The sequence below is a fragment of the Battus philenor genome, unplaced genomic scaffold, assembly GCF_028537555.1.
Source record: "Battus philenor isolate CCGP_79_NKW_IND1 unplaced genomic scaffold, ilBatPhil1.0.hap1 SCAF_22, whole genome shotgun sequence".
In the NCBI taxonomy this organism is placed as follows: Eukaryota; Metazoa; Arthropoda; class Insecta; order Lepidoptera; family Papilionidae; genus Battus; species Battus philenor.
Window position 1 is genome coordinate 12,470,950 of NW_027181685.1, and position 19,554 is coordinate 12,490,503.

A 19,554-nucleotide genomic window follows, 5' to 3' on the forward strand; every position below is an offset into this window, starting at 1 on the left:
TCGATTCATAGTAATTAAATTCTATTTGTAATAATCGTAAAACATATTGTGATCCCCTTAAAATTAAATAAGTTAATAATTTCCAAGTTTAACCTTAACTGTTATTAACCTAGTTATGTTATAAAATACGAAGAAAATGATCATCGGTGTATATGTGCCTACATGAATTATATATATATTTTTTATATTACTCGTTCTGCTGCCCAAATGGCATTTTGAGATTCCGTAGGTGAGCAGAACGCTGAGGGAGCATAGCCTAACACCACTTTTTTGGTAGCAAAGCTCGATGGCTTCCTAAGGAAGCCTCGGCGCGGAATTTCTTCTACGACCTGCGATGTTACAACACATGTTACTAAAAAGGTCGAGAATCACTGATCTAACTGACGTATGTACGATAAACTACTTTTAACGGGGATGTCCCAAAGAGCCGGTGATATTTGTCACAAGTTTTAAGTCGTTTCAGAACCGCAAAGGATCTGTCGCGCGGGGATTACCCGAGATTAGGCAACATCGCACGACACGTTGTAAATATGCGCACACTAATGGCGGAGCGATTTATGTGCGGTGGGATTAAGTAATAGCTTTAACTAAGCACCCGCTTAACATCTGGTGAGATTTAACAGAGCTGGCAATCGAACGCAGTCAGGTACCAGAGCTGCCATTCTGAACCTTAGCGTCACCGACATCTGTTTCTTGAACAAAACTATCAGTACATTTAAAAATACACGCATCCAACAAATAGAAATAATTGGATATTAGTACTATACAATATACAAGCCGCTTCCAACAGGTCCAGATACGTCCCTTCCGTTCTGTGAACTCATTATCTATAAAGCTGTAAAAGCCTTCCGTGCTATCAACGTAAACATATTCAAACAATAATACAATACTACTCCAACGTGTCTCCAGTATGCTCGGAAAGAGCTGTTAGGTTGATTTGAGTAAAGCCAACCCTGACGCAAAAATAGCGCAGCGCCGCTTGTTTGCGGAAATCAGGCCACAGAGATAAGACAAGATCTATCCAACCAGTCCTATTGGAAATCCATTGATTATGTTCAGCAGTGGACACGGCTAAAACAATGACTAATCAGTTTGTTTTTGAAACTTATCTAATTTTAAAATAAATACATTTTATTTATTTGTCGTAAAGTTTGAGCAATATTCTATATACATATTATCTTGGAGAGAATAAAATACTTTTTTTAAAAAAATGTTTTTCAAATTGATTTTATAATGAACGAATATGTAAACGACAAGAATCCTTGGCAGTGATGTTGCTTGATTATATAGATTTCATTTAGGTTATATCTGATAAAGTGTATATGTATAAATCTGTGTTAAACTTTATTAAAAGATGTGTTGTTGTGGAGTTTCTTCCTGCTTCTTCTTTACAATTATAACACTTTAGAATACAGCATGTCTAAGTTAACACTAGCGATGAACAATAACTTATAGATAGTAATGTAGCAATTTCTCTACCTAAGAGATCTTTGGCTAGATGCCTTATGCGTACTGCCAACTTGAACCCGCGAATTTGCAAATACCATTTGGGTAAAAAAAGACGTCTACACACTGATTTTCACAACATTTTACTACTACTAGTAAGTAAGATATATGTGAAGCGTATTTTTTATACCCATTGATGCTTAACTAAGGGGGTATTTGCTTTACTTTTCAAATCAGTGCTGTGTATAATACAATTATAGATTACAAGAAACTGTATGCATTCGCATTTAATTTGGACGCATTGTGCAGCGGAAGCGAAAGTGGCGCCATCCGTGGGCCGACTACACGTGTGTCATATTACACGCCCGCTTGACAACGCTAATCCGAGTCGACCGCTCGCTTTGTCCCCGAGCATCCGATCCACTCCCACGTGATTTAAATAGATTTGCCGCAAATGTTACTCGCGTTTTCAGAGTGTAATTCGAATGAGAGGCCAGAAGCAATCTTTCTTTTTAGTGTCAAAGTTAGATCAAATTTTGATCTATTATAATGTTTAATTGGGCATCATGGGATCCTCCAGGAAGTACGCATATCCATCTATCAGAGGGCTTGCGGGCAGTGCACTTTGTTGCACGATTACTGCATGTGCGGAAGTGCCTATTGGTCTTTTTCTTACTGCAGACAAAAATAGCAAGAATTCGCCTATATCCCTTAGAGGGGCGATCACGGACCGGCGAGCGCAGATCGAGACTAGTCGGAAAACGAATTTAATTTTAAACGAGTCTAATTGGAAATTTTATCATCAGTGGACGTCTTACGGATGAAATAATAATAATAATGTTTAATGAATTTATTTATTAATTATTATACACTGGAACATTTACAGTGATCACTTATGTACGTGGGTGTAAGCCGGTTCTTGGGGAGGCCTATGCCCAGCAGTGAACGTCCCAGAACTGAAATAATAATGATGATGATGACTCGTGTACATTATTTAAAGAAAATAAAAGCCTGATTTGATGTAACTTTAAGAAAATGCAACCAGAAGAGCTTACAACAAACTCAGACGATTTTTTTCTATCATCACGTTCACATGACGCCGGATGCAGGCTTCCAACGGGTCCTTTTGAAAGCCTACAGTAGAAGCCTGTGTCGAACAATAGACGGCTTACGACTAATATGATATTGAAAGTTTGTTAACGATTGTTTTATTCTTTCGAACTCTGTACCTTAAATTAAATATAATAATTACAACCAATGAACGATATATACAAACAACTGACTTAAATATTTACAGATGTATACAGAAAAAAAAAAGATAACGATTCTGTGAAAAGATAAGTTGACAATATTTAACTGTGATGTTAACGCGTCGCCGTCCGGTAGTCCCGCGCTATCAGTTAACAGCGGTTCTAAATCGCGGTTAAAGAGAGTCAGGCTCGTAAACCCGGCGGGGCGGGTTCAACTTTAATCGCCGCCTTATCTCTAACTGCTTGTACGGCAGTTAACCGATAATTTATCGGTGGTCGCCGGCCCGTGTGCGGGTATTTTTATTAAACCTTAATTTGTAAAAATTTACGGCAGATACCCTCTACCTGCGGAGCATGAGAGGACAGATAGGACCCTCACTGAGGTCATAGATGACAAACCTTCTTGACTTTATGTCGAATACGAAGTTAATAATAGGTAATAAATAAACCTATTTGTTCTGTAAGTGTTCGAATATTGCAAACGAAACGGAAGGAAAAAAAGATGTAAAGTTTATAAAGCAACTATTAAAGACTACAATTGTATAAATATAGCTTCTTCTTTTTAGCCGAAGGATGCACTGCTATGTTGTCTGTCTATCTAATGGGGAACCTACCCACGACGCATCTACCTCGAGAACTTTTCGGCCCCAAATTCCATCGCTTTCACGATCGATATGTCCTGCCAGACTGTCACTTCCGATAAGCAACTCTTCGGGGAACTACGTCTATCACCTTGGTTCGGGGTCTTTTTATTTACGATTTGATCTCGCAGTAAATCTACTACCGTAGCAAATGTGTATTAAAATATCAAATGCCTGAGTTATACACGTTTTACCAGCGTTATTAAAAGTTAAACAAAGTACCTGAATAAATTCTTTCGCTACAAAATCTAGATATAAAAGGCCGTAACTAAAGAGGTAAAGGAGCGAGGCTCTGTATCGCTTATCTCCGATCTTCTTAATAATTACGAGAACTGGACGTCTCAATCCCCATCCCAATTACTGCACCGAAATGCCTTTGCGTTCGACTGAAATTATTTCTCGAGAAAAAAAGTCGATTGTTGCAACCCTACAAGATATAACAACTTCTGTTAACATGTGATAATCAACTCTAAATACTTGTAATTTTAGGTATAGATTCAATTGTAATTGATATACGCACATGCGCTGTAGAGTTCGGTGGGTAATACGCAGGGCGGAGCTATTCCCCTTCTAAGTAAGCGGCGAGAAGGTGGGGCGAATGTCATTCGGCGTCGAGCGGTGGGGGGTGATGGACGTGTTTCAGTGGTTTGTGTTCAACGGGACACGTCAGACATATTGTTTACACGAGTCACAGGCGTCGTGTTAAATGGTTAAATCGTTTGTTCCGATCACCGCCGTAATGTGATCATCATCAATAATGCGAAGCCATTTCCGTCTCTTATACACCAAGTTTAACACTGTAGAGATTTGCATTAATTAAAATTTGTTCACTTTCTTTTATTTGAATTTAGAAACTTAACTTACTCTTTCGGAATTAATTATTTTTGTGACATATTGTGTTAATATATATATTTTTAGGTTATCTTTCAAAAGACGCTTAACTATTAAAATTATTGCTATAAATGAATATAAAATAAGTAGTTTCAATGTGACAGTACACTTGTGTAGTTTCAATAATAATTCGTTCACCATTTGAGCGTAAAATTTTCTATATTAAAGCTTTCATAATCATCATCATTTAACCTATAAGACGTCTACTGCTAAACATATGTCTTCGCCTAGAAATTTTCAATTGGAAGGATTGGATGTTCAAACTCCCATAGCATTTACATTCAATATACAGATGCAGTGTAACTATGGAAAGATTAATGTGTTAAAATTCTAATTTATATGAACCACACATAATTATGCCTTGTTTTTATCTCCACAACAACCTAATTTACATTTCAGATATAAGTTAGTTGTGATAGTACAATTTTAACTTATTAGTCTAATGTTAGTAAGGTTAGTTGTTTTCTTTGATGTGGATCACTTTAGTAAAAGCCTACTCTTTCTTTTTCTAGAATTCTCTTCTTTTATCAAGGGTCATCCAATTGTGCAACAATATCCTTTCCAACGAGATATGAGCAGTTCATTGCCATTTTAGAGCCTGTATTAAGGCTACAAGTATTTTAATCTTTCATCTGATACTTTCTGATCTTATGTATCATCTTGAGTTTTAGGGTGTACTTCTCTCCGTTAATCTCCGAGTCGCCGTTTTTTTTCTTTTATCCTATAAGTGTAACTCCATGTCAGGCATCCATACAACCTAGCCAGAAGACAGGAATTGAATACAGCCTATATATATGGTACCGTTATTAAATAATATATAAGAATCGATCATCAACTGCGACCAACAGTAATAAATCACATAATTTTCAAATACATTTTAAATGAATCTATGGAAGTAAAAACATGAAAAATGAATGTTTTAACGAATGTTTCAAAAATAAGGTTTCATTATTAATACAGTTGATTAATTATTATATATTTCATTGTTAGCATGTATTTTGAATTTCAACAATCCTTTAGACTATTTCTTATTTAATTCTATTCAATTGTAAAAATATAATTGTTACGATGCATAAAAATTTACAAACAGTACGGCTAAAGTATTGCTAACCACAAAAATCAAGAATGGCTTGGCTAATACGACTAATTTATGATATACGGCACGAGGAAGGTTCTGTATTTCTGAACGGAAGTTATACAGATATAGTATCAATATATAACGAGGAAAAAAATATCTCTCTTACTTTACAAACCACAGAGTAAATTTAAACACACAGGCTTAGTTTGACGACATTATACACAAAAACATGTTAAAGAAAAGAACCGATATTTCATTGTTAAAATACATAAAAGTTTTTTATATAATATCTTAGATTATTATTGCGACAATAAGTGATTAAATAAAGTGATATATGTGGATTTATTATATTTATTTCACAGCGAACGGTCGATAACATGTGATAGTACAAAGCCCGTATGAGTAACTGTTAGATATATTATATATCTAATTTATCTAAAATATATAACGTTAAAATCGCATTAATATATAAAATAGTGAGCGCGTTAAAGCAAGCCCATAAGGTTGTGATAATTTTTCAGATGTACCTCTCCAATAGGCTCCATAAGTTTTATTTCTGCGACCTTAAGGTCACAAAAACAGACGATCATTAGACGGACATAAAACTATACCCTACCAATATCTTCCTCCTCGTTGCTCTTACAGCGGAATTTAAATAAATTCCCCTTTTCATTCCGACACAACATTACTCACCGCATAGCGGACCCCATCACACTACGAGGACGGGTGGGATCGATCGCCAAGTAGTCCACACTTCACTAATCTACACTACAATACAGTCATAACACTACAACTACACGGGTACAGTCCCTCTTTACGCAAACGTCTTCGTTGTAACTGAGGTACGATCGTCAAGAGAATTTTTTTATAGATCGGGAACCACCTGTTTACGCAAGCTGCACGCAGCCAAAATGGCTAGCACCGTTACTTCATATGTACATATATTTACAAAATACATATTGTCGCAATCATGTACGCCGATAGATCTTCGTTGAAAGACATAGTTCTCCCGTAAAGAAAGCGACAATCACCGATACCAATAAACCTGTTGGTCCCGACGAAACTCAGTTGCAAATGTATTACATGATTAATTTGTGTATTATATACAAAATATATTAAATAAAGTCGTAAAGATACTGGAATAATAATCAATATGATTAAAAATCAAAGTTTTGGAAAGGCGACAGTGTTTAGCAGAACTGATACGGATCGAAGTATATTAGTATCGCATTGTTATGGGCAAGAGGTAGCTTTCGATTTAAATTCAATTAGTTAATGGTGGCCCTGAATTGATAATGGAGTAATTAAATTGGAGATATAGAGTCGTGGAAGCGTGCGGTATGTGCGCAACGCCGACGTGACGGGAACGAGACGACGCCGCACGTGACACGACTACACAACAACATTGCGAATTGGCTGACATTCAATTATGTATCTATCTGAATATTTTTTTTAATTTCACGCGTTTAATTCACAGTGATTAGGCATGTATGCAAAGATAATTAATCGGCTTAAATATTTTTGCCTATTTTTTGCAAAAGCTTCTTTTTCCAATCGGCATAATATGATATATATTTTTTACTGGAATAAAAAGAATTGGAATAATAATTCCGTAGAAGCAGATAGTAAAAATCATAAATATTATCATGTAGTAATTATAATCTATTATTTAATTTAATTTTTTTTATTTACGCTATAAAAATATACATAGTTGCGTAATAGTAAAAAAAAGTACAATGGGCGGTCTTTTCACACAATTTGGAAATTTCTTTCAAATGATAATTCGAATTTTGAAAAAGCTTTTTCTTAATATATTATCATTATGTTATTTAATATTTCTAAGACCAAAAATTCTTAGATAAAGAGTATATCACCCTTCGAAAAATTATCGATTTATCAAAAACAAGAAATAATAAGTAATTGTGTCTAAATTCTTAACAGTGCATTGACACATTACAACACGCGTACATTGCGGCGTGACAACGTCCAAATCTTTTGATCATGTTCAGCGTCAGCGGTGAACGCGTCGATGGATTTGTTACGCGGAACTCTTGTCTTCGTTATAAATGTCATCCGATACAAGCTAGTTGAAATTGTAGTTTAATTTTTTTTTTACAAAAGATTAATGTAAGTATTAGTCGGTTTGACTTAATCCCGGTTGTTTTTTTATAAAGGTATAATGTATAAGTTTTAGTTGCTTTAACTTATTTTTAGCATTAACATGTTTCGCGTTCACGAGAAGGTACCACGTGGAAGGAGTTGACCCTCGGCTCGTGTCAATACATCACATGTAATATTATCGGATTGGTAGACGGTCCAGGTCTTAGATCGCTTCAGCGAAACCTTTGTGAAGTAACTTATCACAAAAGCCCCCGAGAATTGCCCGACTTGAGAACAAAAGGTTTTCGAGGAACTATGACATGAAACCTTATGTTTATTTCATCATCATAATCATCATTTGAGCTAGAGAACGACCGCGAATATATGTTAATGTGAAGTAATATTAGGTAGTAAAACTTTTTACAAGCCTCTTAAACATGATCAAATACAAACCATACGTTTACAAATGATAAAATACATTAACTTAAATTTAATTATATAAACAACGAGAGCCCCCGAATTTGTAAATTAAACGACATCGCGGTAGCGGAGATATATGTAGAGGTATAGGAAGGGGGTAGGTCGCGCCTCGTTGCCTACCCGAGGACGTCCGCCGGAAGTGGGCGGGTTTTAGACGCCGCCATTTTGCGGCGAAAGCGCATGCGCGGTGCCTCCGCGAAAGGGATGAGGTAAAAACGTGCGAGAGGGCTTTTTGTGATAAAAAAAACCGAAAATAAATGTATCCGCACGGCGTCCTAATGCCTCCTCCCATGGGAACAGACCGACGTTGCAATTTTCTTAGCAAGGATATACTGAAAGATTTCTTTGAAATAAAATATCAGGATGACCGGAATGTAATGTCGTTTCCGTCGATATACTCGTATTTTACAGAAAAACCGATTGAGTTTTACCGCTCCTGCATTGAAAATTTGTATACTAGACGGCAAAAGTTTGTTGATTACGAAGATGAATATATTGATTAGAGATAAAACTTGTTAAAAATGTAGTCGTGTGAATTTAATTTAAGAAAGCGACATTACTTTTTAGTCACCTGAATATTTTTTTTTTAATATACCTATGGTTTTATATAGTAAAACTCAAGAAGCGTAAGATATAATACGTTTTAGTTCAGCAATTCAATCCGTGATTGTTGTTGGTGACATAGTCCAGATAGCAGGAAATCGTTGGACGCGGACATCGCAAGGCTGGCCTTGCAATGGTCGCCTGTTGGCTGATATGTCGATGATGAAGTTCACCAGCCATCACTGTTGGAGTCATATACAGCTACGTAACTAGCTTCATTAAATTTTATTTGGACTTGGCTTGGTAAATTGAAGTCAGATAGGTAATTTAAGGGGCACATTGTTCGTGCAACCGAAAGGTTCTTGGCGCCCACGAGTACCGACTCCGAGTACCGAGACGCGGTGTATGTAAGCTTCACTAGGTGGAAAGACGAAATAGTTATGGTCACTGGAACTTGCAGGATGCGGGCAACGAAGAACCGGTCATTGTGGCGACCTTTGGGAGAGGTCTGAACTTTGCAGTGGGTGTCCATCAGCTGAAAAGAAGAAGAAGGTAATTTCCTAGTCAAGAAATATTTCTTGATATTTCTTAATGGCGGTTATATAACCGCCATTGCCTCTTTTTGTTACACTGTCATGGTATTAAAGGAAGCAGTCGAGTGAAATTTGAATAAGCCGTGTTCATGTCGGAGTCTAAATTCGATGTCTTCAATAAACGTGATAACAAAACAAGTGTTTTGACTAGTTTTGTATATTAAACTTTTATAGTTAATTCTAACATAATGTTATTCGAAATCGCGTCACATCTTCATAGTATAGAGATTATTACACTGACGAACAGTAGCACAGCGATGGAGGACTAACTTGCGATCGTAGGTCGCAGATTCGATCCCTGTGATACACAGAATCTTAAATAATTCACTTTAGAATGCTCACAAACCAAGTTTTCTTAAGATGGGCAGCAGCGTCTTCTGCGTACCACAAAGCCACACTGCGATCTCCAACCCGCCTGCCAAGGGTTGCGATTATGGTATATCCCACCATAGATATGTTTTGGCTTATGCCTTGTAGTAAACTTGTATAGGTTGATACATAAAGCTATACATTGAGCAATGGTTAATCATTGAGATTTGTGAACGTAGGTCGCGGGTTCGAGTCTTGTGTTACAATGTTACATAATTTACACTTTGTGCATTAATTAAAAAGGTCGTCACTGCTCAAGAACAAGTTCCCGAGGATGGCCAAAAGTGCCCTCTGTGATCGCAAATCCGTCAAGCGTGGTCATTATGATATATCATCGGTAGATATCTTTGGGAGAGGGCTATACCTAACAGTAGGCTTTTATGGGTTGAAACGACGTGTTCAGATAATGTAGGATTTTTATTTTTTCGTTTTAAACTGGATATACTATGTAATTGATAATTAAAAATATTGCTACCTGCTTATATATAAGAGGTTGTTACGCTGTGAGTCCGTTATAGAAGATTCACTGAATGCATTAAAAGTGTTTCAATATAAAAAAAAGAATCATTTTCATAAAATATATTACTTCGGCTGAATTTTATGTCTTACATTTAATGCCTTCGAATTATAATGAAAAACCATAGCGTGCGCCGAAGTTATCTAACACAAGACGTACATGAGATATATGTGTTGAGATAGCATTTCAGGAGATTACTAGCAATATTTAATGGAATCAGGCGTTACCTCGCGGAAGTCCATACTAAGTAAGAAAAGAACCAATATTTAGCCACTTCCGCACATGCAGCGGTAGTCGTGCAATGAAATGTACCGCCCGCCAGCCCGCTGATAAATGCGTATGCGGCAAACAATGCGAATCACACAACCGCCACCACCAAATTACTCAACACGTGTTTCACCCCTCCACGGGCCATCTTCAGGAGTAATGTTACACCGATTAGTGCCAAACACAGAGTGTACTCTGCGTAATTTAAACGCGTTTAACTAATGTAATTAGAGTAATAGTTAAACGTAAAAAATAATTCAGATAACGTAATTATCATTTCCCGTATGTTCCGTATCTAATAAGGCACAGTTAGTTTCGTTTAGGAGTGGGGAAAGTCGGCTACTCGTGTCCCATGTTTGGGCGCGCGTTCCCTCGCGCGGCGGCCATGAATCGCGCGACAGGCGGACATAAATCAGAACGCGACGCTCCATCCATCACGCGCCGGGCCGCTATCAATCGCGTCCGACCGAAATAGTGACTGCCGTCGGTGTAGTGATGCCAGACGCGCGACGAGACGATCACACGACAGCGGAACTTATGCATCAGTTACTTATTAATAAGTATAATAACTTAATAATCTAAATATTTAATGGAATCAGGCGTTACCTCGCGGAAGTCCATCCTAAGTAAGAAAAGGACCAATATTTAGCCACTTCCGCACATGCAGTGGTAGTCGTGCAATGAAATGCACCGCTCGCCAGCTCGACTAATGCGAATCAGACAGAGACAACACTGTGTTTGGCACTAATCGGTGTAACATAACTCCTGAAGATGCCCCGTGAAGGGGTGAAACACGTGTTGAGTGATTTGGCGGTGGCGGTTGTGTGATTCGCATTGTTTGCCGCATACGCATTTATCAGCGGGCTGGCGGGCGGTGCATTTCATTGCACGACTACCACTGCATGTGCGGAAGTGGCTAAATATTGGTCCTTTTCTTACTTAATAATCTAAATTACTACAAAATGCACCGCCTAACAAAACACTCCACAATACGCAACCTATCTCGTAAAGTTGATAAAACACTTTACACTGTCTTGTAAAGTTTTTACAAAAGTTTCAAGTAATAAATATAACCAATTTATAAGATTCTTTATAATGATACATTTAGCGATGTAATATTTGAGAAAGTAACTTTTTTATTTTAAATAATAGTGCTTCATATGGTAACCGAGTAGTACTGTTCGAATTGGAGGCATTTAGTGATGAAACTAAATAATTAAAAGGTTTACTAAGTTTATAATTTTTCGCTTTTACTAAACGCAGACAATCTCTCAGCTTGGCCGTACGCTTATGCACAATAGACGTACGACTAAAATGATAAAATACGTAAATGCATGTAAATTTTTTTATTTTTTAAATATTTTGTACAAGAGATTATGTGGGTAGATTAAAAACTAAAGAATTCGTAAATCATCACCGAATGTTTCGCGTCACTACAGCCAAGTTAACTGGATCGTTTTTTTGAACGAACTATTAGCACGTCGGCCGGCAGCCGGCTAAATCCGTACGAGCGGTGAAAACGTCATGTAGTTTTGACGTCGGACGTGTTCCCGTCGGCGCTTTGATGGTTGTACAAAAAACACATCTCATAATCTACTATCTTTCAATTGTCACTCTTTAATGTTTGTTATAAAAATTCAAATTCAAAATATTAGGGTAACCGGAAAAAAATGTCGCTTTCTGGAGTTAAATTCATGCGACTACATTTTCAACAAGTTTTTATTTCTAATCAACAATATATTCACCTTCGTTATTAACAACCTTTTGCCATCTAGTACAAAAATTTTCAATGCCGGAGCGGTAAGAATCCATCGGTTTTTCTGCAAAATATGTCGACAGAAACGACATTATTTTCCGGTCATCCTGTTATATATATATATATATATATTCAATTGTATATTCACGATGGCATACAGATTAACACATACGACGGCATTCGTAAGAAGACTCAGGGTCACTCAGAGAGCAATGGAAGAGAGCTACTCTCACAGTTCCGCAGAAGAACAAAGATCATCGACGCAGCACGAAGAATTGCTCGTTTAAATTGGCTGTGGGTGTGGCACATCAGGGCGATCGATGACCGTTGGAACCGAAAGGTTCTTGAGTGGCGATCACGAAGCGGTTGATTCGACCTGGGCTTCCCACTAAGTTGACTGACGATCTTTAGAAAGGTCTATGCCTATCAGCGGGCGTCTATCGGCTTCCAAAATCTAAGACCTCTACCGCTGGGCTAGTTCTGCTCAGATATGCAAAGAACAGAGTATTCGAATAAGCGACTCAATTAAACCTATCTGACAGAGATAGGCGGATATATGTAATTACTGACATATCCTTATTAGAGAGAGACAGAAGCTTTCTAGGTGTTTTAGGACAAGATTTACCATTATCATTATCATTAGCTAAAAAATAAATGCAATTAAAGCAATTTACATTTCTGTTGCTTTGTTACTAAATACTTTACGAATTTAACGTAGATTTAACGTTCAGGATGGAAAAAAAATAATGTTCATAAAATTTCTTTCCTGAACACCTGATAGAATATATCATATGTTTTAGATTAGTCTTGTCTGACTTATTTTGTTTTCGGTGTTAAATGAGATATAACTTTAAGAGTGTTCGTTCAAATAATGCGTGTCCGTGAAGGGATTTCATTTAATTTGTTCATTTATAATTGCAATTACGTCTGTGTTTTAAATCATACGCTTCTACAATAATAAGAACAAAGTCAAAAGTTATAAAATCATGTTAGTGTTTCGAAGACGTGAAGGTCTACGTGGGCTTTGGACATGTCTTTATTTAAACCTCTAAGAAGAATTAGATCGAAGTAATACAACGCTAAAACGGAGAAGATAAAAATAATTATAAGAAATTTCTTGTCTGTTTTTCTCGCATTCGCTTTATGCAGAGATTTTTGCGGAGATAAATATTAATATCGGCTCGCGCTATAAAGCGGTTAACACTAGCGCGATTTAAAACGATTTTGCAACGACAAAGCACCGCGTAGGTACTTCACCATATGAACGTTTCAATCAGGGCCGGCCTTATGAATATCTGGGCGATAGCGGCCGACAGCTGCGATGAAAAAGTGCACGCGGAAGGCTCCGCTTAAGTCGCGAGGTCGCCGACGAGTTATGACACGCCGGGGACCGCGATCGAATTAGTCAACGCAATTAACGAGCGACGAGCCGACGGGAAAAAGTCGTCGTTAATGCGAGCGCGGCTCGTTAGCGCTACCGAATTAACGACGACCGGCCGACGAGACGATACCTACGTGCGAGGGGCGGAGCTGCCCCGATCGATACCGCGGCCCCGGCCACCTCGCCGTCTCGCTCCCGCAAGCGACATGCGCCGACGGAGCGAATGAGAGGACGTAAAGCTCCGCGATTCGCGGGCGCGGGATAGGTGGGCGGTCGCCGCCTCCGGGGCTTCGGTCGCCGGTCGGCTCAGTCGCGAGCAGCAGAGCGTCGTGCGCGTGCGTGTCGTCGCACTCGACCATGCGCTGCACGTAGACCCAGCACCATGCTCGTGCCACCCGAGATGATGGCGGCCCAGTCCAAGCTCGTGTACCAGATGAACAAGTACTACAACGAACGGGTCGCCAACCGCAAGGCGCAGATCGCCAAAACCATCCACGAGGTCTGCCGGATTGTGCAGGATGTTCTCAAGGAGGTGGAACTGCAGGAGCCGCGATTCATCTCCTCGCTGACTGACTACAATGGCCGCTTTGACGGGTTGGAGGTCGTGTCGCCGCACGAGTTCGAGATCGTCATCTACCTGAACCAGATGGGCGTGCTCAACTTCGTGGATGACGGCTCCTTGCCAGGCTGCGCAGTGCTAAAGTTGAGCGACGGCAGGAAGCGCTCCATGTCACTTTGGGTGGAGTTCATCACCGCGTCGGGATACCTCTCTGCACGGAAGATTAGGTCGCGCTTCCAGACGCTGGTCGCACAGGCGTGTGACAAATGCTCGTACCGGGACTGTGTGAAGATGATCGCGGAGACGACTGAGGTGAAACTTCGCATCCGTGAGCGCTACATTGTTCAAATCACGCCCGCGTTCAAGTGCGCCGGTCTGTGGCCACGTTCTGCCGCACATTGGCCACTGCCGGCCATCCCCTGGCCACACCCCAACATCGTAGCTGAAGTTAAGACGGAGGGTTTCGATCTGCTATCAAAAGAGTGTCTAGCGTTGCAAGGGAAAAACTCCGCGATGGAGGGAGACGCGTGGGTGTTGAGTTTCTTTGAAGCGGAGAACCGTTTGTTACAAGGCGGTTGCCGGAGGAAGTGCCTGAGTATACTGAAGACGATCAGGGACAGGCACCTCGACTTGCCGGGCAACCCGGTGACGTGTTACCACATGAAGACGCTGCTGCTGTACGAGTGCGAGAAGCATCCTCGGGAGCACGAGTGGGACGAGGCGGCCATCGGGGACAGGATCAACGGCATCTTCTTGCAACTCATCTCGTCGCTGCAGTGCCGCCGCTGCCCGCACTACTTCCTACCGCACGTGGACCTCTTCAAGGGCAAGTCGCCCACGGCGCTCGAGAACGCCGCCAAGCAAGTCTGGCGACTCACCAGGGAGATGCTCACCAATTCCAGGGCTTTCGAAAAGCTGTGAGCGATCTCCATTCCTACAGTTAGTCATAAGTGGAGTGAGTGATTGTGCTTTACCGAGTATAACAGTCGAATCACTCGCGGATTCGACACCGGCGAGTGATTTGGCGAAGCCGTCTCGGACAGACTGTAAGTAGAAGTGATACTATTCAAGTAGAACTTAATCTTCTGGATATTATTTGTGATATAATGTAAATAATTTACTTGTTGTACAATTATTAGTAATATTTAATTATTTTCAAAAGATTGAAAAGAAAAGAAAAAAGAATGGGAATTATGAAACATCGTGTATTTATTTGACTGAGACATTATAACGTAGGCTTATTATCGATATTATAATAAACAGATTTTAAAACTAACACCATCTTTGATTTATCATCATTACTTTAACTATCCCGAACACTTGCACAAACATACTACTGTACACATATACTCTATATTATATTATATATCTATGTTACGTTACCGCATGTATATCTACTTAAATTCTATTAACCAAATCACACTTTTACCAACTTGACAGTTAAGCTATTTTTAAGTAAACATTTACATCCGCTTTTGAATCATAGACTTTATAATATAACTTTATAATAAATAAATAACTCTGATATCTTAAGACTTGACCGGAAACTTAACAGATGCTCTCTTTGAATAAAATTTAAAAACGTTTGATAAATGAATTATACTATCAAACATGTAAATGAGTCAACAAACCAAGTTCAAAACATTTCGATCAACTAAAACCTTTGCACTTGCTATATATAATAAGGTTATTTAGGAATATATATTTAATTTAAAATTTAGCCTGCTATATCTAAAATGTAGTCTTGTCTATAAATGATCAATTAACATATAATATATTAACTTTCTTCTGTATTCATATATCCTGTTACTTATCTAAAAACATAAATTTGTGTTGTTGGTTAGATAATGTATCTTCTATTAAAACCGGAATTTTACTGTTCCGCGGCAATACGGATACGACTTGAAAAAAATACCAAATTAATTTTAAATTCTCTATTCGAGATAAAGAATAGGATGCATTGATTAAATTATTAAAATTTTATTTATATATAGTTCAGAAAGAATATAGACTCACACAGAAAGAATATTATCTCTTATGTCAAATAAAAGTAAAAAAAAGACAAAAAATTACTAACTGCGACGAAGCTGATCCAAAGCAATATGATATTTTTTATCTGTGCAATAAAATTAAACATATACTATTTTTAATCTATTTATTATTCATACCTGAACACATTAAAAAAGAAATATAATTATCATCACCCGTAGGATATCAACTGCTAAAAATAGGCATCGCCTATAGATATTCCAATAGGAATTTTTTATTGCCATGATCTTAATACAATGATGTCGCTTGATAATTTTGATTTCATTTAGGCCATCTTTGATAAAGTGTATATATATATATATATAAATCTGTGCTGTTAATCTTTATTAAAAGATGTGTTGTTGTGGAGTTCCTTCTTACCTCTTCTATACAATTATAACACCTTGTAAAGCAGAGTAAGGTCAAAAATACATTGACTAAAAAAAGTTGACAATCAATAAGAGGTCTGTTAAAAGTTTCAATGTTGAATAAATGAATCTTATCTTTATCTAATCTTGTCGTTGGACATTATACTTAAAAGTTTCAATGTTGAATAAATGAATCTTATCTTTATCTAATCTTGTCGTTGGACATTATACTTCTGAAGTAGACACGGAATGCGTAGTCATTCCGTGTCTACTTCAGAAGTTTAAGACCTCAACGCAGTATTTGACCTGTCTACTGTCAATTTGACTTACTAATCAGCTGGTATATATCATCTACTTTGTTTTCTTTGAAGAAACATATTTACCATATATCCCACATCATGATCCGATAATAAAATTCGTTCTGGTCATCGCTTAAACTCCTAGCTACTCTTTGCAAGGTATTAGCCTCCCCCAAAGATATAATATCTTTGATGGGACATACCATAATCGCCACGCTTGGCAGACGAGTTGGCGATCGCAGTATGATATAGTATTTGCCATGTGTGTAGATGTCTGTTACTAAAGTTACTATTATTCTGTATTTTTCATGTATTTGTCGTCATTACAACCCATAGTTGTCGGTGTATGGCATAGGCTTCCGTCATAAATATCTATGGATGTATATACCACAATTGTCAAGCTAAGCAAGTAGGTTGGCTGGGTTATGGTACTCAGTCCTCTGACAAGTGTCACAGGATGCTGCTGCCCATCCTGTGACACTTGTTTGTGAGCTGTGGCAATCCTATATAATTAATGCACGTGTGAATTATACATAAGACTGTATCCCAGGATTCAAACTCGCGACCTATTTACTTGATATAAGATTAATATAGTTAAAGCTTGTAGTAATATATTCTAAAATATTTTTTAATATAAGCAGCACACAATTTATTATAGAGAAACCATTTTCAAGTTATTGTAAGAATTTGTATAAATTTTTCTTCAGTACTTTGTTACATATGTAATTATCAGAACTTGTATAGAACCTTTTAAAAAGGAACTACTGTGATCAGAAAGTAAAGTGAATTTGGCACTAAAAACACCCGTGCCTAATGTAGGCAGGTAAATTTCTTTTCCTAGGTTGGTAGGACTGTCTATAACATTTGCTAAGTCTCTGTTTGCGTCAAGTCTAGATTAGCCGATATCATACTGCAATGGTTCTTTGCGACTTTTTTGTGCTGAACTTGACAGATATTGTTTTGCAACCATCGCATTCGCTTGGTTTGGTTCCGTTCAAGTTTTGGCTATTCAGGAAACTCAAAAGCCAGAGGACAGTGTTGGAAAGAGGACAGTGTTTTGACACAATTGCGGAGATAAAAACCGAATAGAAGAAGGTCTTGAAGGCTATATCATAAAAAGGCTATTCCGACTGTTTCAAAGACTGGAAAATGCGTTGGCAAAAGTGCGTTCTATCAGACGGAGATTATTTTAAAGGGGATGAAATTGATTTGGAAGAGTAAATAAATAATTTTCATTTTATCAAAATATTCACCTTACTTTTGGATCACAGTATTATAGTTGTACAAACTAGTTTTTGGCTTCTTTATAAATAAAAAAGTTGAAAATTATCAATTCTTTCATTTGATTTTATGAATGAGGTGATGATGGTAAATTGCTTATCATCAATGGCTCACTAAAACTCTTTCTAACAATATAAGTTTGTACGAGTGGTCGTAGTACTGCAGCGTGCTGTATTAGTCACCTGATTATTATATATATATAAATCCAATCCGGTGTAATACTATGATAAGTATGTATGAATATAGCTATACATTATAAATTATATATAACAGTATTAATTAAAACATGTGAACAATATATATTTATCTTTTTTTAAATGGACTACCCTCCTCCTTAGGTACAACAAAATATTAAAACTATTCCTTTTTAAAGATACTATATAAACCAACAAAATTATGACACATGCAATATATCACACGAGATTAAGATATTTTAAATGTGCGATATATCATATATAATACGTGCATATACGAGAGGATAGCACGTAATTTTTTACATTATTTTGTTATGTAATTAAAACAATCTTAACCTTTCGATTTTTAAAAAAAAGCCGTAAAAAGAATTGTAAAAAAACAAACAGATGTTATTTCATTAGGACACAAACATTTTAATTTTAAAAAATCCTTCATGTATGTTCATATATATTCGTATACGTCCAAAAGCAAATCTATGGGAGACGCATATGTTCAGTAGTGGACCTCCTACAGTGTTGAAATGATGATGATATTGATGATATACAGAGAAAAGTAAAGGGGGCAGGGTATCTAGAGATAGAGGGAGTAAAATATTCTTTATTCAAATTAGCTGTTACAATCACTTTCGAATCGACAATCAACATAAAATGTCGGCATTATTGTCCCTATAGAAAGACACCATCGCCTCGGAAGGCAGTTCTGCTGAGAGCCGGCGAGAAATTCAACAGTTGCTCTTTACAAATATAGTTTTATTAAGGGTCCGCGACAATAATTAGCTTCCCGAGTGAGCATCTAACTCCACATATTAACAGTATAGAATTCAATATTCAACATAAAATAGCATTTTGCATAGAATAATATACTTTATTCAGTAATATGTTTCTAATATAGAATTTATAATAAACGAATATTTAAATGAGAAGAATCCTTGGCAGTTATGTAGCTTGATTATTTTGATTTCATTTAGGCTATATCTGATAAAGTGTGTATAAATTTGCGTTAAATTATTAAAAAATGTTTTGTAAATTCTTCCTGCTTCTTCTCTACAACTATAACACGTTGTAAAACGAGTCAAAAATAAATAGATTGAAAGTTGACGATCAATAAGAGTTCTGTTAAAAGTTCTAATGTTGAATAAATGAATTTTATTTTCGTTTTAAATTTCTCCAGTGGTAGATCCAGATGCCATGGGCCATAAATGATTTATTTAATGACAAAAACTAGGATTAATCAGTTTATTTTTATATATTAACACCGTGTTTAGAACTTTTAAAATGATAATTATTACTAATATATTATTCATATTAAGACAGATTAGTTATAATGGCAGTGAATGGCCTTTATATAACCTTTTACAATGACATTCATGAAATGCGACAGTTGTATAAGTGAAATGAATTAATTAGTATAAAAAAATCGTCAAGAATTTTTAAGAAAACTGTTTCTGATTTCCACAGCGGCCGACATCAAGAGGCGACGCCGTTAAAATGAAATAAATGCATAGTTAAACTG

The 19,554-nt window shown here is 37.2% G+C and overlaps 2 protein-coding genes across 2 annotated transcripts in view; one reads left to right on the forward strand and one right to left on the reverse strand.

The window, feature by feature from the left end:
* rg (rugose) overlaps positions 1-19,554 on the reverse strand; it is a 728,321-nt gene that overhangs the window by 129,908 nt on the left and 578,859 nt on the right. The window lies entirely within an intron of this gene.
* Positions 13,641-15,153, forward strand: LOC137923769 (protein mab-21). Its single transcript, XM_068767038.1, has one exon. The coding sequence runs from the start codon at positions 13,695-13,697 to the stop codon at positions 14,790-14,792; it is 1,098 nt and encodes a 365-aa protein (XP_068623139.1). The 5' UTR covers positions 13,641-13,694; the 3' UTR covers positions 14,793-15,153.

What these genes read in the sequence shown, in the direction of transcription:
- LOC137923769 (XM_068767038.1), top strand. Translation starts at nt 13,695, where the DNA reads ATGCTCGTGCCACCCGAGATGATGGCGGCCCAGTCCAAGCTCGTGTAC.